Genomic DNA, 24,010 nt, shown 5'->3' with positions numbered 1-24,010 from the left:
CTGTGGCGGAACTCCTTCGTCTCAATGCAACTCTGAGCCCCGACATTAGAGTTCCGCCTCCACACCCACAGAGAGCAAGCTCTCCACGCCAGCGGAGCACACCCAAAGAGGCAGTGTTTTCTTCTCGGGAGATTATTTCACCTGCTGAGGGGAATTTTTTTAGCCCCAAGAGGTGAGTCAAGGCAAGAGCAATCCTCATATAATCTTGCCCTTGCAGTCTCGCCACTGGACAACCAGGATTTAAGGTGGACTCGGGGAGAGACCAGTACTGGGTCCGGGAGGGGGAGGGAATGAGTGGGTGACACTTGAATATAAATCCTTGGTTTCTATTCTAGTTAACATTTTTCCCTAAAAAAAAAAAAGGGGGGGGAATGTTATCTCAGTTTGTATTTGGATGGGTTTATATTTGAGTAAATATGGTACTTCAAGGAGGGAACAGCAGCTACGGAGACAGACCAGCACCCAATAGAGGTAGCACTAGTCTCTAAGGAATCTGGGGAGTCACTTGGAGCATTTTCCCTAATAAACAAACCTCCTGAGGTTACCCTAAGTGCTTTATGGGACCTTGTAATGAATTTAGAAAAATCTTTACCATCACAAATAAATGACTTGGGGAAAAAATTAAAGGAACAAAAAAAGGAAATTTCTTCCTTAAAAACAAGATTTGCTTCTAACTAAGATGAAACTCAAAAAATAACAGAAGTTACGCCTATAAAGAAAATTCAGGAAGCACTAGTGACTGATAACTGTAATTTAAGGAGAAAAATAGAAACTTTGGAGAATCAAAATCGTGCAAATAATTTACGTTTGTTAAATTTTCCTAGATTACCTATGATAACATCTATTGATTATGTGACAGGGAAGCTCCTGTCACAGTGAAAACTACTGCTAAAACTCCCCAAAATGCAGCAGAGGGTTCTGTAAAACCCGCCTGGAGCTAGAACAGCTGGCTCAGCCCAGAGAATGCAAGAAAAGGCAGGTCCCAGCACAGCTCAAGAGCCAGATAGGGAGGGCTCTGAAAACCACTAATTTCCCCTATCACTCCTTTCCCCAAGGCAGGGAGAAACTTGACACCAATTTGGAAAGGGGTGGAGTCAGCCCACAGAGTTTGCAGGCTGGGAAACCTCAAAGGCAAAGTCAGTTAGAGTGGAAAGAAGAGGACACAGCTGGCTCTGATTACAGAAGCCAAACGACTCACGGAGATGCCAGCTCTGCCAGGTTGCCTAAGCCCCAGCAGGGACGTGTTGCAGGAGGCCAGCTCATAAGGAGAGGCAGTACAACACCCAGGAGGTACAGTGACTGGCAGCTTAAACCCCAGAGAGGAAGGCTGGAAGATTACCCCCATGGAAATGCTGCAGGGGATTTGGCAGATATGCAAGGAGGGGGATGGGATGTAAAGCCGGGAATGAATGTGGAAATGCTAAGCCAGAGTTCCCATGAGGGGGAATGGGAAATGTATAGTGACCCTGGTAATAGTATAAGTGAGGAGGACATGGACCTGGGAGGGTACTGTGTGTGAGAGTCCTCAGCTGATTGCATAAAGAAAGTTTCCATATTCTGTAATCAAGTCGAATAAAGCCGTTAAGGATGACAAAGGATCCGTGAGATGCACTAAGATATCATCTGCAAAGGCCGATAGCTTAAAGGTAATGGCTCCGATATCAATCCCCCGAATAGATGGCATTGCATATATGTCTTGAATAAGGAGGGTCTAGGATAAGCACAAACAATAATGGTGACAAATGATAACCCTGTCTCGTCCCCCTAGAAATTGAGAATGGGTCCGTTTCAAAATCTTTCAGCACTAATTTAGCTTGCGGGAGGGCATACAATGCCCACACCGCCGATACAAAAAAACCCATCAAAACCGTAAGCTCTCAAAGTATCAGAGAAAATCCCACCTCACCCTGTCGAATGCTTTCTTGGTGTCAAAGCTCACCAACACCGAGGGGAGACTGCGAGCCGCCCGCTGTTCCAAAGACAGAAGTAATTTTCTCACGTTTTTGGCTGTTGTTCTGCCCTACACAAAGCCCACCTGTGCTTCATGAATAAAAGAAGGCAGCACTGCCCCATCCTATTTGCCATAATTTTCGCTAACAGTTTAACCTCTGTGTTCAAAAGAGAGATAGGCCGATACGAGGCTGCTTGTTCCGGGTCTTTATGCGGTTTAGGTAACACCAAAATATGAGCCGTATTCAAACCCTCTGGCATTGCCTCTGCTCCCACCATGATATTAAACATCTGTGCGAGCAGCTGTATGATCTCCTCCCCTAGGATTTTATAAAGCTCAATGCACATGCTATCCTCACCTGGTGCTTTCATCAAGGGACTATTCCCAATTGCCCAATACACTTTCTCCAGGGAGATAGGCACATTCAAGCGCTCCTTGGCTTTTGCAGTGATACAGGGCAACTTTATCCCATCCAAATAGGGGGTGGCCGATACTCCCTCCTCAGTTGGGGTGGCATAGAGATTCTTAAAATAGCGGAAAAATATTGCTCTTATCTCCAGATCGGTTGTAACTCTTTCCACCCGCTCATTCCGCAGGGCCTGAACTCTACGGGGGCCCATCCTGTTCGATACCAGTTGGGTCAATAGTTTCCTCCCCCCCCTTATTCCCATATCTATAGAGCTGGTACTTATAAGTAAGCGAGGGATTTACTTGCCCACTGATGTAATAGGGAATTAAGGGAAACTTGATATTCCATCAGCTCCTGTCTGTGTGTGGGCTACCCTTGCGGCCATACCGCTGCCGTGCCCTGGTGACAGCCCTCTCCAAGTGCAAAATCTCCCTGTCCCTGGCCTTTCTAACATGACTACTAGAACTTAAAGTCTCCCCCCTCAGCACTGCCTTTATTGCTTCCCAAAAGAGAATTGGATCCTCCTCCGCATGTGCATTATTATGCTTATAATCTTTCCAAGAAGCCAACAACCTCTCCCGATAACTCTGATCCTTATACAGGGCCAGCGGGAAGACCCAGCGCCAAGCCCTCCAACCCCCCTGCCACCACACACTAACCCAGGCATGGTCCAAAACCGTAGATGGTCCAATATCTGCCCGCTCAATGCCCTGAAACACGGACTCCGTTACCCAAATATAAATCAATGCGCGATTGGGTACCATGTGCCCTAGATAAATGCATAAAATCATTTTCATTCCCATGCAACACCCTCCAGGCATCACTTAATTCTAGGTTGTCACTAAATTTTTGTAATTCCTTCTCCTTGGCCTGACGCGCGGTTCCCACTGGCCCAGTACAATCCAGGCAGGGATCTCTAACTGCATTAAAATCCCCTCCAACAATGAGAGAACTCTGAGAGAAAGGCAACAGCAAGCGTGTCAGTTTGGCCTAGAATACCGGATCACACTCATTTGGGGCATAGACACAGCAAAACACCATGTCGCACTGCTCCAGCATCCCCCAACAGAGCACATAGCGGCCTTTCCCATCCCTGGCCAAAACTTGCAGATTATCAACCATGCCCTTCTGAAACAAGATCGCCACCACCTTCGTTTCTCCCGCACGGAGGCCACCACACAATCCCCCACCCACCACTGCTTCAGCTTTGCATGCTCCACATCATTCAAATGAGTCTCCTGAAGGAACGCCACATCCACCTTGTGACGCTGCAACTGCTGTAAAATTTTGGTGCGCTTAACGGGTGATTTAATCCCCCCCACATTCCAAGTTAACCAGGGTCTATAAACAGCACCCACTCTATTAACACCTTCATAGATACATAGATACCTTCATAGCCCAGTCATTCCAACCCCTGACCAGGCCCCACCAGAGCATCAGTTGTCCACCCAGATCCAAAGAGGGGCAGAGTACCAATCCCCAAACAACCCCTCCCCATCCCATCCACAACTCCCAACCCAACCTTCGAAACTCTCCCCCCCTCCCAATCCCCCTCCCGCTGCTACATCTGGAGACCATCCAACTGGACCCCGTGATTCCCTGAGAAAAGAAGTAACACCACCTCCCCGGTCGCCCCTTAATTACACAATCCGCAGCATAGTATTGTTAACAGAAGACTCAACACTCCCGTCCAACCCCCACCCAACTCACACTCTCCATGCACATTCACCACCCCACCCCTGAACCCCCACCATCCACGCTTGCACCGCCAACTTTCCCATCTAGAACCCCAAGACCACCCCATAGGGGCATCTAAATCAGCAATTCAGTCCAACAACAGTCTGGGCTCCTCTCATGTAGGTGGTTCTGCAGGCACACCACTTGCTGCACTCCGGGCAACCGCTTCCTGGGTCCGCCGCCGCCATCCAGATGGTCCTTCTCGGCCTCCTGCTCGCTCCGCCAAGGAGCCCCCCCCCTCCAGAAGGTTAGGGGCTCCCAGATCTTTCAGAACAGACCATGCCTCGGGCACCGTTCGGACTCGCTTAGTGGTGCTCCCCATCGTCAGGGGCAAGGCAAAGGGATAGAGCCACTGATAGCGAAGACCTTCCCTCTGGAGATAGGTCGTCACTGGTTGCATATCTTTGCGCTTCCGCAAAGTGTCTGCCGCTACATCCTGAAAAATTTCCACCTTGAGAGCAGTCCATTTATAATCCCGCAATTTCCTTGCCACATAAAAGATCTCCTCTTTCACCCGGTAGCTTCCCAGGCACAAGATGATGTCGCGAGGTAGATTAGCTTTGGGTTGCCCCAGCGCCTTGTGAGCCCTTTCCACATCAATTTCTGGCACACAAACCTCTCCTGCCAAATTACTGGTGAGGATATCCGTGCAAATGTCCAGGGCTGTTTGTCTAGCATCTTCATAGGCACTTTCTTCAGGCACCCCCCTGAAATTATAATTTAAAACCCTGGAGGCCATCATCGAATTTTGATAAAGATGACGGCCAAACTTGTCTATGGTCCTGCCCTGTCTTTCAGGAGGTACGGTAGCATAGACCCTGGAAGGACGACTCCTCTTCAATGAAGATTCTACAAGAAGGAATTGATGAGATATCTGGGAGTTCTCAAAGCCCTTGCTATGTAGAGTTCTATACCTCAATTCCAACTTGCCTAGAACAGCAGGGACCTCCAGGTTTCGTTTGAAAGTCTGAGAAAGAAGCCTGTGAAGAGGAAGTCTGAGAGACTCTGCAGGAGGTCGAGGCATACTCATTTCCTCTAAATACTCCTTAGAGTACTTCGATTCAGCGTCCAATTCCTCAGTCATCTGACGGAGGAAGGAGGAAAAGGACAATTGATCCACCAGAGCATGACCTCGAGAGGGACTAGATGATCTCGAGGCACCTCAAGTGGAAAATGAATGCAAGGCCTCTCTGGAGTATTGGTATCCCAGCGAATAGACAGACTGGGACAAGGCATTGAAATCAGCTGAGTCCTCGGGTTCTGCAATCAGTGTCCTCGATCGAGAAGTTGGAGGCCTCGAAGAGCAGGAAGGCCTGGACGAGGTAGGCTTCTCTCTGGAAGAGGACCTGCGCCTCGATGAGGGCCTCGACCGGCGACGAGAGTGCTGCCAGGGAGCAGGTCTCGTGTGAGGTTGAGGAGACTTCGCCCTGTGCCTCGAAACGGGCAATGCCTTTGGAGAGGGTATAGGGCTGGAAGTTGTAGATCGAAACCCCATAGACTCGACTCCTTTCATAGTGTGTGAAGATTCCATACCAGACACTCGCAAAGACTCGACTCCTTGCATAGAGTGTGAAGATTCCAGACCAGACACTCGCAAAGACTCGACTCCTTGCATAGAGTGTGAAGATTCAGCTCGAGGCACAAGCAAGGACTAGACCTCTTGTGAGACTGCTGAGTGCCCAGGCTGGACTGCAGAAAGCAGAGTCGAGGCAGGACTGTATTTGCTCAGTAACTGAACAAATTCCCACTCTAAAATGGTCTGGATAGTAGCCTGCAATTGTGGATCCAAGTCTGAAACTAGACCACTTGCTGAGGCTAAAGGCTCCGAGGTGGCAGAGGAAGCATGCTTCAACTTAGAGGAATGATGCTTCGGGAGTTTGAGGACCACCGCTGGAACAATCTGCTGAGATATCTGACCCGAGGGAAGCTCAGGAGAAGACTTGGCAGATTTACTCGAGGTCGAGGAAGGTCCGATGAGACTCGAGGTTCAGGCCCCAGGCACTGAAGACACCAGCGGTATGGATCAGTGAGGGAGATCGTATGCAGACATTGGCTACACTTCTTGAAGCCCGTGACCGTCCAGGACATAGAAGGAAAGATAACCGCCGCAAAGTCGAAGCCCGCAGGCTGAGCGAGTGTGGCAGGCCCTGCCAGTCAGTTGACGAAAATAAAACTTCTTTTATTTCACACAATAACGAAAAGAACACAGCGACCTGGTAATCTATAATAATAAAGTGCTAAGCGCGTATGCGTACTCTTACCGCGTGCTTCCCTGATTTGTCGAGCTGTGGCAGTAAGAGTGCGCATGCGCACGTCTAAGGACCGGCCAGGTAACACGCCGCAACTCCCCCCACCCCCCCGCCGCCGACCCTACCCAGCACACCACTAACATGCCGTGACTCCCCCCCGCCGACCCTACCTGGCACACCAGAAACCCCCGTTGACCCTCCCACCGCTACACATCCGACAAACCTCGCAGCTCCAGCAGTGTCCCAGGCACAGAAAAACACGCTGCTTCGGGTCTTCTCCTGACCTAATTTCCTGTGCCGCGTCCCTGATGATGTCATCAGGGACACGGCACAGGAAATTAGGCCAGTAGAAGACCCGAAGCAGCATGTTTACTGTGCCTGGGACACTGTTGGAGCTGCGAGTTTTGTCGGACATCTAGCAGTGGGAGAGTCGGCTGGGAGGGTGTGCCGGGTAGGGTCGGCGCGGGGGGGGGGGGGGTTAAAAACATGCTGCTCAGGGGGATGGGAGGCAGGCAGACTGGCATCGGGGGGTTTCAATGGAAGGGGGATGGGAGACAGGCAGGCAGGCTGGCATCGGAGGGGGGTGGGGGGTTTCAATGGAAGGCAGGCAGGCTGGCATCGGGGGTGGGATGGTTTCCTTGGAAACATGCTGCTCAGGGGGATGAAAGGCAGGCAGGCAGGCTGGCATGGGGAGGTCAATGGAAGGGGGATGGGAGGCAGGCAGGCAGGCATCAGAGGGGGGTGGGGGGTTTCAATGGAAACATGCTGCTCAGAGGGATGGGAGGCAGGCAGGCATCGGGAGGAGGTGGGGGGGTTTCAATGGAAACATGCTGCTCAGGGGGATGGGAGGCAGGCAGGCATCGGGGGTGGGGGTGGGACAAAGTATGGAAGATAATGATGGGGACATAAGGAGGCACTGGGGGCACTAAGGACACGGGAAAGAGGCACTGGGGGCACTAAGGACACGGGAAGGAGGCACTGGGGGCACTAAGGACACGGGAAGGAGGCACTGGGGGCACTAAGGACACGGGAAGGAGGCACTGGGGGCACTAAGGACACGGGAAGGAGGCACTGGGGCACTAAGGACACAGTATGGACATGGGAAGAAGGCACTGGGGGCATTATGGACACAGGAAGGAGGTAATTGGGACACTAAGGACGTAGGAAGGGATACTAAGGACATGGGAAGGAGGCACTAGGGACACTATGGACATAGGAAGGGGCACTAAGGACATAGGAAGGAGGTACTGAGGGCACTAAGGACATAGGGAGAGACACAGACAGAAAAAATGACAAGACAGGCAGCGTGCAAGGAGAGAGAGACAAAGAAAAAAAACCCCAGACAGACATCTACTCTAACACCCGTTAATGTAACGGGCTTAAAGACTAGTAAGTAAAATAAAACACGAGCTGCGGAGAGAGAAGGCACAAAACAAACTAAGTTCAGCACAGAGCGTCAAAGACGGACTTCTCAGCTCCATGGAAAACTGAGGAGACACACCCTGTGCTCTTGAATGTTAGCTTTTATTGTGGCACTTACCCTGTTATAACGCACCTAGAGTGGCAGATCTAGAGACCCAAATTTGTCTGGGCTACACCTGCAGATTGAAGGGGGTGGGGATTGGGGAGAGGGGGGATGGGGAGGAAAATTGTAAAACTGTTTCTTCTCATCTCCAAGACTGTGGTTTCTTGTCGTGTTTTTTTTTTTAATTTATTTATTTATTTTTTATTTATTCAATTTTCTATACCGTTCTCCCAAGGGAGCTCAGAACGGTTTACATGAATTTATTCAGGTACTCAAGCATTTTTCCCTGTCTGTCCTGGCGGGCTCACAATCTACCTAATGTACCTGGGGCAATGGGGGGATTAAGTGACTTGCTCAGGGTCACAAGGAGCAGCGTGGGTTTGAACCCACAACCCCAGGGTGCTGAGGCTATAGCTTTAACCACTGCGCCACACTCTGGCTTTTCTGGTACTTCTTGCCATATTTTTTTCATTGTTGTGTTTAATAAAGATGTTATTTTAAAAAAAATGCTGCCTTGCCATTGGCTGGTCAAACTTTTCATCTCAGTTCTTTGGGCACATATAGCCAGCTGGATTTTCAGGATATCCACAATGAATATGTATAAGATAGATTTCCATAACAAGGAGGCAAATCTATATTATGTATATTCATTGTGGATAGGAAGAAAGGGAGTGGGGAAGGGACACTGTGGGACAAATACGTTTATTTAAAGTATCAAATTTTGGTTAGAATTATACAAGTATATAAATAAATAAAACATGGCAGGCATGTAAAGTCCTTTGTAATAAAACATACAGTATACTGAACCCCAACACTGTCCGTGTTTCGGCCACAGAGGCCTTCCTCAGGGGTGTAAAAAGTAGCCCAACATGATAAACATGCTCGAAAAATGGGCTGCCAACACAGCAAATGAGGTTTAACGTGGATAAGTGTAAGGTGATGCATGTTGGTAACAAAAATCTTATACATGAATACAGGATGTCCGGCACAGTACTTGGAGAGACCCCCCAGGAAAGAGACTTGGGAGTACTGGTAGACAAATCAATGAAGCTGTCTGTGCAATATGCGGCAGCAGCAAAAAGGGCAAACAGAATGCTAGGCACTCCAGGCAGAGTAATAGTAGATTTTAGTTGTCACGTCAGTTAAGCTAAGCACAAGTAGCACACAGAACTTTATTTTCAACGCAGCTGGCGGTCTAAGATTATGCCACCTATTTCTTTCAAGTCATCTTAAAGATAAGTGAATTTTACTTACATATTAGAGTGTTAAAAGATTGATGTAGGATGGCATAGGGACAATGAAGTGAGATGATGGTCCCTAATATACCCCAGTTTGGTGAGATCACTGAATCAAAGGGTAATGGTCTGAGCACTTCATATTAAATACATTTATTTATTTTTATAGCTGTGATTAGTATGATAATTGATGAAATAATCATCACAGAATAATATTGAATATCTCCCCAGTTGGTTGTGTATTTGGGTAACGTGGACCATGTTGGGCATTTGGTTTTAATAAAGAATTTCTGGTTGGAATGACCTTGTTGAGATCCGATCCGATCTACCTGTGCCATGGTACAGAGCTTGGACAGCTCATCATATAATAATAATAATAATAATAACAGTTTATATACCGCAATACCGTTAAGTTCTATGCGGTTTACAAAAGATTAGTGGAGTACAAGTTGAGTTGACGTACAAGTTGAATTAACTTAAGGGATGTGGGGAACAATGGGGAGAAAGGGCAAGGGAGGGGAAAGAGGGAAGTGGGTTAACTGTCTAGGTATTTCAGGAATAGGTGGGTTTTGAGGCGTTTCCTGAATACCTCATAAGTGGTGGGCAATAGGAGTTGTTCTAGGTCTTTACCCCATAGAGCAGCCTGATGCGAGAGAAGATGCTCATGGTGTTTTTTTAGTTTGCATCCTCTAACTGGGGGAGAAACGAAGTGCGAGTGGGAACTTCTCTTGTGTTTGTTGGCTGAGAAGGAGAATAGGTCAGTGATGTATTTAGGGGTTAGACCGTAGAAAACTTTAAAACAGAGGCAGGCGAACTTAAACTTTACACGAGCTTCCATCGGCAACCAGTGTAGCTGTTTGAAGTATGGCGTCACGTGATCGAACTTCTTTAGACCAAAGATTAGTCTGACCGCAGTGTTTTGCATTAGTTGTAATCGTCGCATATTATTTGGGGGGATTGCTAAGTAGACGATGTTACAGTAGTCGAGTTGACTTAATACGAGGGATTGTACCAAGATTCTGAAGGCAGAGTTATCAAAGTATGCTTTAATGGATTTAAGTTTCCAGAGGGTGAAAAAACTCTTTTTGATTATCTTCCCTGCTCAGGACTAGATGCACTAAAGTGTCCGATCATCTAACGATTGTTGCTAAACCTGTTTGACTGGTTTAGCATCGGATCATATTTGCCCAAAATAGCTCATCACGTGGTTTTCTGTGTGGTCCTACATTCTCCAATTCTGGCATGTAAATGAGGTCATTAATATTAAAGCCAGGCATCCAATCGATGCCCTAAACTTGCATGCCAGAATTGGAAAGCTGATAGGTCTACACCTGTCAGATGGGAGGGGCAATGGCAAGTGGGGGAGTCAGTGCAGTGGGTGTTGGTTTGCGGCGGCAGGAGGAATTGGGCATCCCTCCTGCTGATTTTTTTCATACCAGGAGTCATTCAGCAGGGGAGCTTTTTTTTTTTTTTTTTTTATAATGGGGCAGATATTGTCTGAGTGTAACATACACACAACATCTGTGCCATTAAAAAAAAAAAAATTTAAAAGCCCCAACAGCTGAGTGGCAGGGGGCTGCTTTGGGGCTTCCCCTGCTGCTCACCCGTTTGGGCTTCTCCAAACTGGTTCTGCACATGTGTGGAAATTGCTCTCAGAGCAACTGGTGGGACGGGATTACTGCAAACCTCCATTCAAATCATTTGCATGGAAACTTGTTGGAACAATCGCTGTTTCACAATCAGCCAAAATATCGGCCAATGGCTCACATGATCTTAGTGACCGTGTTTACATTACATTAGTGGCTTTTATTCCATTACCTTGCGGTTCAAGGCGGATTACATTAGAGGTTATCTGGACAATTCCAGAAGAGATTACATCGTTGAGCGGTTTACTTTGGGGGATTAAGATACTTCCTGTGGAGTTAGTTTGTCTTGATGGATTTAGGTTTTCTGAAAGTTTTGCAGTCTGGTGTCGTCATCAGTAGATTGGATAATTAGTGGTCAAGTTTCGCTGCCTGCGTGGCCAGTAAGCCATCGTACATTTTTTTGCGTTTGATGCCTCTGATTGGGGGGTGCGTGAATGGTGTTTGGGTTCTCCTTTGCCTGGTTGTGTCAGTTTGGATAAGGCGGTTGTTTAGTGTATCTAGCCCTCAGTCAGCTACACTTTCTCTTGTTACACATTTCTGCAGTTGCTCTCATTGCTGACAGAGCAGAATAAAGCCTGGTTTTCACTTGTGGGGACCTGGAACATGTACAAAACTCACCTCCCTTCTTTAGTTATTCCATTCCCACTATCCGGTAGCTCCACAGCATCAATGGCACTCTCTAGCTGCAGAAGAGTCCCTATAGTAGGGTAAGGAAAAGCAGTCAGGGCTGTTCCTGTCTCACTCTGTCCCTTAGTCTAATGCAGCTGTATCATCATCTGCAGCCCAATCCCAAATACCATATTGATCTCACCATTAGCCTTTTGAGCTCCATCAAGCAAATCTTGACATGCTCTCACTCCTATCCTATTACACTTTCTGTATACATACTCAACTCCACTAGTACTCCCCATCAATCCAAAACTGATAACCTCTATCAACAGTACACCAAGCCCCATGAATATCATGTCAGTGCTTATACCTCAATACTACCCCCACACCTTTTCTATTGTTATCCATGTACCCCCTATTCCTCAAACACACCATGCCAACCCTATCAATCTTATCCTCACACTGCAACCCTCCAAATTGCCATTAACACTGTATTAGCACCTATCATCACACCACTACCAACAGCATCCCAGTACACCACCACCGCCATCCAATCAATACATTGGTAGCCCCCTTACTCTTATTATACAAATTCTACTTGGGCTTGCTTAGATGCACCACAATCACTGTACTATCATTCCACTATTCCAACAGATAACCCCTCCCTCCATCCAGAAAATGCTATGATCTTCTTCTACTAGTATCTTCAGGGCAGCCACAACCCACCTTTCATATACCACACTAGCAGCTATCTTCCTCCCCGCTTCACCCTAGAAAAAGAGATTAGGTTCTTACCTTGACAATATCTTTTCCAGTAGATAGGAATAGTATGCTGAAATGTAAGGTTATCCATGCACGCTCGTGAGCATACTGAAGAACATGTCAAGCATACTGAAGAACATGTCAATCACAGCTTTTCAGCTCCTCCTCCCCAGTCTCTGCAGCCCCCTTCAGTCCGTACCAAAGCCAGCAACATCCCTATAGAAGGAGGAGTATGGGGAACTCCCCATAACCAGCTGTAGATCTGCTCAGATAAATGTAAAACCATCACTGAATGAACAGTAATGCAAGTAAAACATTAACAAGCCTTGGAGAAGAACAATGAATGTAAGAAAAAAAAGTTAAACAAGAACATAACAATGTGAACATTTATGGAGCTCAAAAATTCCTCCCATTTAAGTATATACAGAGACTCTTCAATCTGACTGACAGAATAATCTTAACTGTGAAGCTGACCATAAAGTTTAAGTCAGAAACAGACGCATCAGATAATTGCTGGGCGGGGTTTAAGCATACCATTCCTATTTACTGGAAAAGATATTATTAAGGTCAGAACCTAATCTTTTTCCAGTGCAATAGGAATGGTATGCTGAACCGTAGGGATGTAACTAAGCAGTCCCCAACTCTCGGGAGGGATATAGGAGTCTGCTCAGAGTACTGAGGACCCAAAAGTGGCATCGTCATGTGTTGCTACATCTACCCAGTACAATTTGGTTAAAGTATGAAGGGAAGACCAGGTTGCTGATCTACAAATCTCCTCAGGGGGGACTGAATGAGCTTCCATCAAAAAGGAGGCCACTCCGGGAGGAGGAATACAAGATGGCGGACGCTATGTAGCTGTGCTCGGCAGGCTTAGCGCTTTTTCTTCATTTCAATAACTGGAAACAGATACTTACTCTAACGGAATGCCTCATACGAAGAGGAAGGGGAGTGTGAGAGCGGGGCACTTGCCGCTACTCACATCGTCTCCTGCCCAGCAGACAATTCAGCGTTTTTTGCAGCCGCTGAGCCCAGCCGACACCCAGATATCCCCGCGGCAGGAGAGTTCCGCGTCGGACCTGAGTGAGGGAGCACTCGGGTCTCTGGATCTGATGACATCTTTGTCTCCACCGCATCTCTCTGCGCCCCCATGTCCAGCAGAGGCGCAGAGTGTCGAGCTTGGCCCCGAGGGAGAGGAGTTGGAGACTCCGGAGCAGGCAATGGGAGGAGCTACTGCCCTAGCTGGAACGCTGGGAGGAAGGGCTGCCGAAGGAGAAGGAGTACCAACAAGCACCCCAGCAGTGACACTGGAAATACTTTTGGAGGCTATCAAGAGACTGGATGTGAAGGTGGAGAAAACTGCCTCAGATGTTGAGGTAATGGTTAAGAAAATGGATAATTTTTCTGAAAGTTTGCTAAAAGTCAAGCAAGAGTGCATGGACAAAATACAAATTGAGTCAGTTTCATTGAAAAATTCAACTACCACTATTGTTAAAGAACAAAATTCCACTGCCCGTAAAATAGAAATGATTGAGAACTTTAACAAAAGATTGAACCTGAGAATATTAAATTGCCCAAGGATTTTGGCAATATCACTCATTGAGATTTTTAAAAAATTTCTGGTAGAATGTTTGAATTATCCGCAAGATCAGATTCCGCCTCTAAATAAAGTATACTTTTTACCTACTTCAAAAAGAAATTCAGATATACCTAAAGGTGAGAATTTGGTCACTGATAAAGACTTGCAAAACCTTACGGCAATATTAGAGGAATCATCTACGGAAGTTAAAGAGAGAGGAACTTTAATTGTTAACTTTATCTTTGAACAAGATCTTAATGCAGTTATGAGGTTATTCTTTAAAAAGTCTGGATCACTTTTTTGTGGTCAACGTTTATGGTTATATCATGATGTAACTAGAATAACCCAGGAAAGACGGAAAATGTTTTTGGGCATGAGAGAAGAGACAAGGAAGCTAGGTGCTACTTTTTTGCTAGCTTATCCATGCAAATGTGTTAAGTTTAAAGGTCTGAAATATGTGTATTTTACACCAGATCATCTACGCTCCTTTTTAGATCTCAAAGGTTTATCTAGTGGAGGGAGTGTAGCTTAAAGGAATTGCTGGGTTGTAGTGTTTAAGCCTTTACTTTTTTGTTATATGATCGTAATATTACTCCCTATAATATCTTTGTTTTCTTTTTCCTCCTCCTAATTTGAGGTCTAAGGAAGAGTTAAGTTTCATATATATATTTATTTTAAATATTGTAATGTTCAATGATGTTTTTCTTTTGGAACATGATTCTGTATTTCTAAACCAAGCAGTTATACTTGTAAGTATGTTAAATTCAATAAAAATAAAGTTAAAAAAAAAAAGGAGGCCACTCCCCTTGTCGAATGCATCTTTAAGGAGACAGGCGGTTGCTCGCCACATCCGATGTATGCAGAGGATATACCGTGTTTCCCCAAAAATAAGACCTACCCAAAAATAAGCCCTAGCATGATATTCGGGGTAGGTCTTAATATAAACCATACCCCAAAAGTAAGCCCTAGTCCCAGGATTCGCTGGCAGCAACTCTTCAACCTGCTCCCACCGCGCAGCCGAACCCCCCACTGACCCTCCATCCTTCTCTCTCAACCAAACCCCACTGACCACGAGCGAGCCCTACATACCTTCATCCAAAGCAGCGTCGGGATGGCAGCACTCTAAACAGGCTGCTTTGGCCTTGTCCGCCGAGGAATTCACTCTGCCGTGTTACTTTCAAAACCAACATTGCTTCATAGCTGAAGAAAATATGTCCTTTCAGAAACCTTGATTCACAGTCTATATTTTTTCTCACGAACACAGTCAACTTGACAGTGCTATTCTACAGAGCAGTATTTTTTCAAATATCATTAGTTCAAACTTTGTACATCTTCAAACACCCAGCTTTGGCATTAAAGTCACACTGGCAGCATTTCACAGAATTAGACTCTGAAGTATTTCAAAAACCTTTTCTAATCCACCAGCATGTTTTCATCATCATTATATTCACATGGCCTTTCCCCAAGGTCCATTGCTTCATCTTAATGCTAGAGCATTAAGGCCTCCTAAGAACCTACTGACATAGCCTCCTCTATAAACTCTAAGTCAGAGTACTCTACCTTAGGCTCTAGGTCAGGTTTGTATTAGAGAAAGACACGGTGACAAAATTCATCACCGTTCCTGTCCTCGCGGATAACCGCGGGAAATAATCCCATGTCGTTTTCTAGTGTCTATTTCAACCTCAGTCCTACATCAGCATTCTTCAACGCAAAGCTTGAGGGTCAGTGGTTGTGGCCATTCATACTCTGATTCTTCCCTCTCTCCTTAAAGAATGACATGACGATGGTTTCCCGCAGTTATCCGCGGGGACGGGAACGGTGATGAATTTTGTCACCGTGTCATTCTCTAGTTGGTATGAAGTGAAAGATCTTCAAGCAAGGCCTAGGAGAAAAGCCCAGACTAGAAATAGTAAGATTTCCTTAATAGTAGCAGACAGCTTTTATCACAGTGTTAAGAGGCACCCAAGTCATGAAAGGAAAGGTACCAAAGGCAGTCCCTGGTGGTTCAAGCACAGGTTGCACTCATGTCCATGCACTCCTCGTCTATGCTGTTCATGTCTAGGACCCTGCATCCATTCCTGCAGAAAGACAACCCAGTTACCCTCTGTTAGTGGCAGCCTTGATCTCTCCACCAGCACAATTTCCACTGGCCTCCTCCTCTGACATGAAGTGACTCCCTCATCTCGGCCGGCCAAATCAGGAGGGGGAAGAGAGCGAGAGAAGGGGGCCAGTGGTGGAAGGAGGGGGAAGAGAGCGAGAGAAGGGGGCAGATGATGGAAGTGGAGAGAAGGAAGAGAGAGAAGAAGGCAGAGGATGTAAGGAGGGGATAAATAAAAGGAGGGCACATGATGGGGGAAAAGGATTGAGTTAGGGAAATACTGGAGGGGGAGAGGGAAAGAGGTGGCGAGCTGTAGGTAGACAGTAAAAAAGGAAATTGATGAGAGGGTAGTAAGAAGGTAATCTAGATGGATGCAGAAAATAAATTGAAAAGGAAAATGAGGGAAGAAAGGGATTGCTGAAGAGAGGTGTGGGAGAGGGAAGGAGAGGAGAGAGATGCCAGACCAATGGGGGTGAAAGGAGAGATGGAAGGGGGAGGCATACAATTTCTGAAAGGGGCATAGAAGGAGAGAAGATGCCATATAGGGGCAGAGAGATGGCAGACAGTGGATGGAAGGAAGAGAGTAACAAGATGAGGAAAGCAGAAACCAGAGAAGACAAAGGTAGAACAAAAATTTTCTATTTATTTGATGCTTTAGGAGACATGTGTCACTGTTTCTGTGGTGTTGCATTGTATGCAGAGTCCAGCTTCTTGTTGGTTCAATTTAACCTTTGTCTATGTATTTTATCCCCCCTTTTACAAAACTGTGGAGCGTTTTTTAGCGCCAGCCGTGGTGTGGTGGTAGCAGCTCTGATGCTCAGAATTCTATGAGCGTCAGAGCTGTTACCACCACAGTTAAAATCCACACTACAGTTTTGTAAAAGAGGGAGGAGTTAGTTTGTGATGACATATTCCATACTAGGAGAAGGTATTTTCTGTGTTCTGTGTGTTCAAAAGACATGGTTTTCTGTTAGGATTGATCTGTACTAGTCTGGCTTGTTTAGTTTTACAATGGGTATATTGATGTTGTACTGCTCACTGCATATGTAAAATGCTGCCTTTTCCTAGGTACTCATGTGTGACGTGTGGCTTGTTACTAAAAATCATGTTTTTCGTACAGATGGGGGGGTGCCAAAATATGATGGGCCCCGGGTGTCACATATGCTAGGTACGCCACTGCTCCCTAAGGAACTCCAAGAAGGGAGGCCTACAAGAAAAGGCATCTCATAGAAGGGCCACAAGAAAGACCGCCTTAAGAGTAAGATCCTTCAACGTGTAGGAGCCAAGAGGCTCAAAAGGAAGGCACATGAGCATGGAAAGAACCAGATTGAGATCCCATGCTGGAACCGAAAGCCACACTGGAGGACGGAGCAATTTTGCCACACTCAAAAACCAAACCACATCCGGCGAAGAGGCCAGACACTTACCATGTATCAAACCATGAAACATAGAAAAAGCCATAAGCTGAACCCGGAGGGAGGATCAGGCAAGGCCCCTGTCCAGACCATCCTGCATCCTGAGGTAAAGAAGCGCAAAGGGAAACCACGCCACACGCGGAACACCACTCCTCAAAGAGACATCAAACTCATACATAAGCCCGAGAGATGTAAAGGTTCCAGGAACCCAAGAAGGTGCAGATCACCTTATCTGAATAACTTTTTTTTTTTTTACTTAGGTATTCCCTTTCAAGAGCCAAGCAGTAAGAAAATCGAACATTGGAATGGGACCCTGTGTCAGAAGGTCAGACGAGAGGGGCAGTGGAAGAGGATCTGCCACGAGAAGATGAACCAGATCTGCATACCACGGGCATCTGGGTCAGTCCGGAGCCATCAAGATCACACGGCCGATATGACTAGCAATGCGAAGAAGGACCCTGCCCACCATCTGCCATGGGGGAAAAACATATAGAAGGCCGGCCGTCAGCCAAGGCTGCACCAGAGTATCCAGTCCCTCAGCCTGGTAACTTCTGTGCCAACTGAACTTTGGCACTTTGGCATTAACACTCATGACCATCAGGTCCACGACTGGCCAGCCCCAAGCCTGCACAATCAACTCAAAAGCCATGGGACCTAGACACCACTCACCGAGATTGAGCATATGATGACTGAAGAGATCCGCCTGCTCATTCTCCACTCCCCCTTTGTTGGAAGCGGAGATGTCTAGAAGATAAGTCTCTGCCCAAGCAATGAGCAAAGAAGCCTCATGCACCATTAGACAACTCTTGGTTTCCCCTTGACGATTGACGTAAATAGTTTGAGAGCACCCAAATTGATTTGCCAGTCAGCAATGTCTGGAATGCTAGTAACGCCAACTAGATGGCTCTGGTATCCAGATCATTGATCAACCAGGTCACTTCCTCCAGACACCAGCTAGCCTGAGCTGAGCAACCGACACACTGAGCTCCCCAACTGAAGAGACTGGCGTCCATGATAAGCACCATCCACTGAGGCTGATCCAGACTCACTCTCTGCACCAGATTGGAAGACTGTAACCACCAGCAGAAGCTGTGACGAACTAACCCCCCCAAAGCGGAACGGGAGAGTCCAGATCGTGCATCTGAGGCAACCACTGCCGAACAGCATACTGAAGTGGGCGCCTGCGACCCCAAGCCCATTTGGCCATGTCCAAGAAGACCACCATCAACCCCAAGACCTGCAGAAAATCCTGCGTTCGAGGACACCGACAATCCATCAGAAAGTGAATCGGTGACTGCAACTTGCACACTTGGACCTCTAAAGGAAGACTTTCCCCAGGCAGGTGTCGAAGAGAACCCTGAGGTATTCCAGGCACTGAGACAAATTCAACCGGCACTTGGACAAGTTGGCCACCCATCCCAGCGACTGCAGGAACTCTACAACCCAAGCCATAACCTGGGAGCCCTCCTGAAAGGACTTTGAATTAATCTGTCGTCTAGATAGGGATGAACCAGGATGCCCTCCTTGCATAAGGCCGCTGCCACGAGCACTATAATCTTGGTGAAAGTCTGTGGAGCCATGGCCAGACCAAAAGTAAGTGCACAAAACTGATAGTGCTTTCCCAAAATCGCAAAGCAAAGGAAACACCGATGGGAGGCCCGAATCACAACATGCAGGTAGGCCTCCGTCAGATCGAGTGAAGTTAGGGACTCTCTAGGCTGGACCACCAGAATGACAGATCTCAGGGTATCCATGCAAAAAGACGGAACTTTGAGTGCCCTATTGACACCTTTCAGATCCAAAATGGGCCAAAAAGACCCCTCTTTCTTGGGCACCATGAAGTAAATGGAATAACTGTCAGTGCGAACTTCACAAGAGGGCATTGGTACCACGCCTTAAGGTCAAGCAACCTTTGCAGTTTTGACAAAAAGCCCGCTTCTTCCAAGCTGCCTAAGGAGAAGAGAGGAAACGATCTGCCAAGGGCAGGGAAAACTCCAGAACATAACCTTCCTGAATTACTTCCAGGACCCACCGATCTGTCCTATCTCAGCCTACCCCTGGTAAAACTCCCACAACCGGGCTCCCACCAGCACCAGGTGAAGGGCCCACAAGGAGTCATTAGGCCAGGCGGGCGCGGCAGAGGGACCTCTGGAAGAGTCACAACCTCCCCCGATGGACACCCCGAAAGGACTGCATGTACTAAAAGAAACAGCCCATGGAAGGAAAAGATGTTGCCCCCTGACCAGGGCGGAATCAACAAAAGTCACGCAAACACTCCTGGGCAACGCCACCCTGCAAAGGCGGGCGAGAATGGTTCTCAGGAAGACGGGGCACCTTAGAGTCAAAGCATGAACCAACTTGTCCAAATCCTCGCCATACATGTGGTGGTGATTTATCCCTTCCTGTGAACTGGGCTTGCAGAGTGAGAATACTTACAGCTTTGAGCACCTCCGCTATAGAGGTGGAGCCCAAATCCACACCTCAGTTTAGTCCCAAAGCAATCGAGCTCCATTGGAACAAGAGACAAAACTGGAGGGGAACGGGGAACTCCCTGTAACAATAAGCAATTCTGGACTGCACTGCAACTTAGAAAACCAATAATCAGAAGAAAACATCATAACAATTGAAATATAGCCATAAAGAAACAACCTGCTGTGTGCAACTGGCACTAATATGAAGGGAGCCAGAGAATGAAGAATACACTTACTCATACTAGGTTTCTTGACATTTAGCCATCTGGCTGACAAGAGAACTCCATGCTTAGAACACAGAAATATCCGAAACAGAAAGCAGGCGATACAGGATAGACAGAGGGTGGGCCGTAAGGAATCTGCAGTAAATTAACTGAAAGAAGCTTATACAGGTAAGAACCTAATCTTTCATTCAGTTACATTTACTACAGATTAGAGAGTTGCGTGGGGACTGAAATCCCACCGTCCCCGCCAAAATTCCACTTGTCCCCACGAGGAATCCCCTCCGTCCCTATAAACTTCTGAAATAGTTATTTAATTTAATTTAATTATGCTACTGAATTAAAGGCTCTGGTAGAAACCCATTTACAAATAAGCAAAGAGACTTTATTAATTTGGAAATATTAATTGGGAAGAATACATACTTTGTAAATGGGTTTCTACCAGAGCCTCTAATGTAAATATAAAATATAAATACTCAACTGATGAGAACCCCCAAGCTGTCAGCTGAGGACTTCCTTTGCAGTTGGCCAGGGGTCCCTTTTGCCAAGCTTGGCAGGCAGCAGTAGCGTCCCTGAGTCACAGATGCTGGCACCTCAGTGGCTCATGGATGTTGCCAGCGACTGCTGTGCTAGATGGAGAGGAGTTTTGGCCGTCTCTAGAGGAGGTCCTCTGCTGGCGGTGCTTGGGGATCCCCACCAGTCACAGCAAGGGTCAGCAAGTACTTCAACACTGTAGAAATAAAATCAGAAATGCATTTCCTTTTCTTTTGAACACAATACAAAGACATTTGCTATATACATTTCCCAAAGCTAACATATTTTAGTCAATAAATTCCGTTTTTTACCTTTGTTGTCTGGAGACTTATTTTTCCATAAAGTTGGTCCCAGTTTCTTTTTTCAGCTTTCCCATCTTCTGTAAATTCTTCTGTTGCTACCATGGTCCAGCATTTATCCCTTTCTCATCTTTCGTGCCTGCCCACCAGCCCCAGCATTTATCCCTTTCTCATCTTTCGTGCCTGCCCACCAGCCCCATGCTCAACATTTCTCCTTCTATCACCCCTCTCCAGTACCATGCAACATCTCTTCCTCCATTCCCTTCACCACTATGTCCAACATTCCTCCCTCTTGCATCCATTTCAATCTGTCCCACTGCTCCCTTTCCACCACAATATTTCTCCCTCTCATCTGTACCTCACTCCCTCCCTATGACCAAAAATTTTCCTTTCTTCCATTCCCATGTACACAACCATCTCTTTCCCTCCCTTCCTTTCTCCCAAGTTCATGCCTTCTGTGTCCAAAAACGCATTCCCTCCCCCACCTCTTTCCCTCCCTTCCTCCATCCTCTCTCCCAAGTTCATGCCTTGTGCCAAAAACGCACTCCCTCCCCCCTTTTGTGTTCCGCCTCCCAGCCCTCATCTGCAAGCAAAATGGACACTTACCACAATACTACTAACATGAAGACATGCTACAAAATTAAACACACAAAACCTAATCTATCTTAAAGGTAAACCAGGATTCACCAAACAGAAACACCTCCCCCAAAACAACACATATTTTGGGAAGAGATTCTGGATTTAGCTCTTGCCTTTATCAGTGGTAGCTCAAAGCAAGTTACAGTAGGTATTTTCCTTTCACAAGAAGGCTCAATCTGAATCTATATCTAAGGCAATGGAGACTGGAGTGACGTGCCCAAGAATGTAATGAGGTACAGCAGGCTTTCAATTGGGGCTCTTTGGTTCTCAGCTTCTATTCTAACCATTTAGGCTACTCCTTCTCCACTGCCTTTCATCCCAAAGAGAGGATCCAAAATAGTTTACAATCTTAGCAAAAACACAAAAAAGTACATAAGTCTACAATGTACCAACTATCTGAATACAAGTTGCCTTGAACTACTGAAAAATACAAACTAAATTCAAATCATTAAGACTAAAGTTTCAAATAAGAAATTCAAATCTACCTGACAGTTAACCTACTTTGTGTGGTGGTGGAAGTCTATTTCCCTTACCCCATATCCCCCGTTTCCACCTTTCATACGGAAAAGGCACAAAGAGTGAATGGTGCATTGGACAGCTCCACTGCAGGAAAACTTTTCCCTACAAAATGGAGCTCGAGCCGCGAGGCTCGTCTTCTTTTCCGTACCTGCCCTGCCGCAGCACACAGCCGACCAGAAGTCTTCCCGATGTCAGCGCTGACGTCGGAGGGAGGGAGGGCTTTGCTTAAGCCCTCCCTCAGACGTCAGTGCTGACATCGTGGAAGACTTCTGGTCGGCTGTGTGCTGCGGCAGGGCAGGTAGGGAAAAGACAAGCCTCGCGGCTCGAGTGCATCAAATCTCGCAGGATCCCCGTGACCCTAGGAGGCGTCCCCACAGGATCCCTGCGACCCTAGGGGGCATCCCCAAGGGATCCCCGTGACCCGAAGGGGGAACCCGCGGGTCCCATGGGATTCCCGTCGTCCCCGTGCAGCTCTCTACTACAGATTTCATATGTGTGGTGATGTACCAAAGCAGCGGCTGACGTCTAGGTAGCAATAGAAGAGCCTGTCTGCAAAACCAAGGACCCAAAAGCACAGTTCTCCTGAGCCGCCTCATCCACTCTGCAAAACCTGGAAAAGGTATGAAGAGTAGACCAAGTAGCTGCCCAACAGATCTCTGTTGGTGAAACTGCTCAAGACTCCACCCAGGAAGAGGTGACACTCCTGATCGAGCGTGCCTTGAAGAGACTGGTGGCTGCTTCCCACAGCAATGTATATCGAAGAGATGGCCATGCAAATCTATCTAGCACTAGAGGTCTTAGACGCATGCTTGCCAAGTGGGAGTGGCTGGTAAGCATGAACAGGTGGTCAGAAAGATGAGATTCATTTGTCTTTTCCAAGTACTGGAGCAAAGCCCTGCAGACATCCAGCTTCTTCAAAACTCTATCCTGTTTGTCAGACCCTGTGGACTGAAAATCAGGCAGACGAACCCTCCTGGTCGATGGGGAAATCCGACACCACCTTTGGGAGAAAGAAGGTATGATTGAGCCGAGCGGTCATCAGCCATCACTCCAACACTTCTGGTCTTTTCTCCTCCTTCATCAGGCTCTGCTAAACCACCAGCAGGCTTTGTTAAAACACTTCACTCGCACTCACATCACCGGGTCTCTCCCTGAATTTCTAGGTTTTCAGGCAGCTTCCAGTCTCTCCACTAGTCACCCCCGGCCCTGCCGGACTCTCCACCAGTCATTCACCAGTCACCTTCGGCCAATTATCTCTGGCTCCTCAAGCCGCTTCCTGTACCATTATCAGTCTCTCCACTGGTCACCACCGACCCCACCGGTCCCCCATCAGCCTAGGACCAAGACCTTGTCTGGCTACTTCCTCTGGGTCTTCTGGCCACTTTCTCCGGTCCCTGCTCTGGTAACTTGTCAGACTTCCACTGCTCCTAGTTACTCAGTCGTCTTCTCCCAGACACATGCCCCAAAGACTCTCCCAGTCACTCAATCATCTTCTCCTGGACACACACTGAGGACTCTTTCTGAGGACTCTCCCAGTCACTCAGTTTTCATACCCCGAGGACGCTTCCAGTCCCTCAGATGATCTCTGTGAGGACTCTCCCAGTCGTTCACTTTCCCTGAGGACCTCTTTGTCGCACAGACTCCTTCGCTCCACTAGGCCCTCTGCCAGTCAAGTTTGAGCCCTCTCTATGCTCCAATCTCTACTACACAGGTTTGCCAAAGCCAGCATTCCTTCCTCTCGAGGATCACCTGGGCTTCCAAAGAAGCTCCTGTTTCCCCCAGCTGTCTGCTCAGGAGCTGTTCTCCTATTCTAATGGCCCATAGAGGGGCTAAGTCTGAAGCTCCAACCCATCCTTCTTGTGCTGCGTGGCATGTGGCGCAAGGGCACTCCTCAGCCGCTCATCCAGCACAAATAAGCCATGAAATAGGGGTATTAGGTCTGAGGACTCCATCCCTAACAATTTGTTTTAAGGGAGTTTTAGAACTTAGAGGGAAAAAAAAATCTGGAAATGCTTCAGAGCCACCTAAAAATAGGATTTAAAAGAGGTAGGTGTGGGGGGAACAAAGCTCTAGCTGCAGAAACCATCAAAACACAGTTTTTAAGATCCTCCCCTC

The 24,010-nt window shown here is 47.2% G+C and overlaps 1 protein-coding gene across 6 annotated transcripts in view; it reads right to left on the bottom strand.

Moving 5' to 3' along the window:
- Positions 1–24,010, bottom strand: part of RTEL1 (regulator of telomere elongation helicase 1) — a 185,376-nt gene that overhangs the window by 128,444 nt on the left and 32,922 nt on the right. For all 6 annotated transcript variants that reach the window (XR_004541050.1, XR_004541051.1, XM_033962814.1 and 3 more), the window contains exon 12: positions 11,371–11,449. Coding sequence is in view for 4 of the 6 variants with exons in the window: in XM_033962814.1 (XP_033818705.1) it covers positions 11,371–11,449 (79 nt within the window). In the remaining 2 variants the exon portion in view is untranslated. The remainder of the gene's footprint in view (positions 1–11,370; positions 11,450–24,010) is intronic.

The sequence above is a fragment of the Geotrypetes seraphini genome, chromosome 11 (genome assembly GCF_902459505.1).
Source record: "Geotrypetes seraphini chromosome 11, aGeoSer1.1, whole genome shotgun sequence".
Taxonomy (NCBI): Eukaryota; Metazoa; Chordata; class Amphibia; order Gymnophiona; family Dermophiidae; genus Geotrypetes; species Geotrypetes seraphini.
Note: the sequence above shows the minus strand (reverse complement) of the source record. Positions and strands in the feature narration are given on the sequence as shown.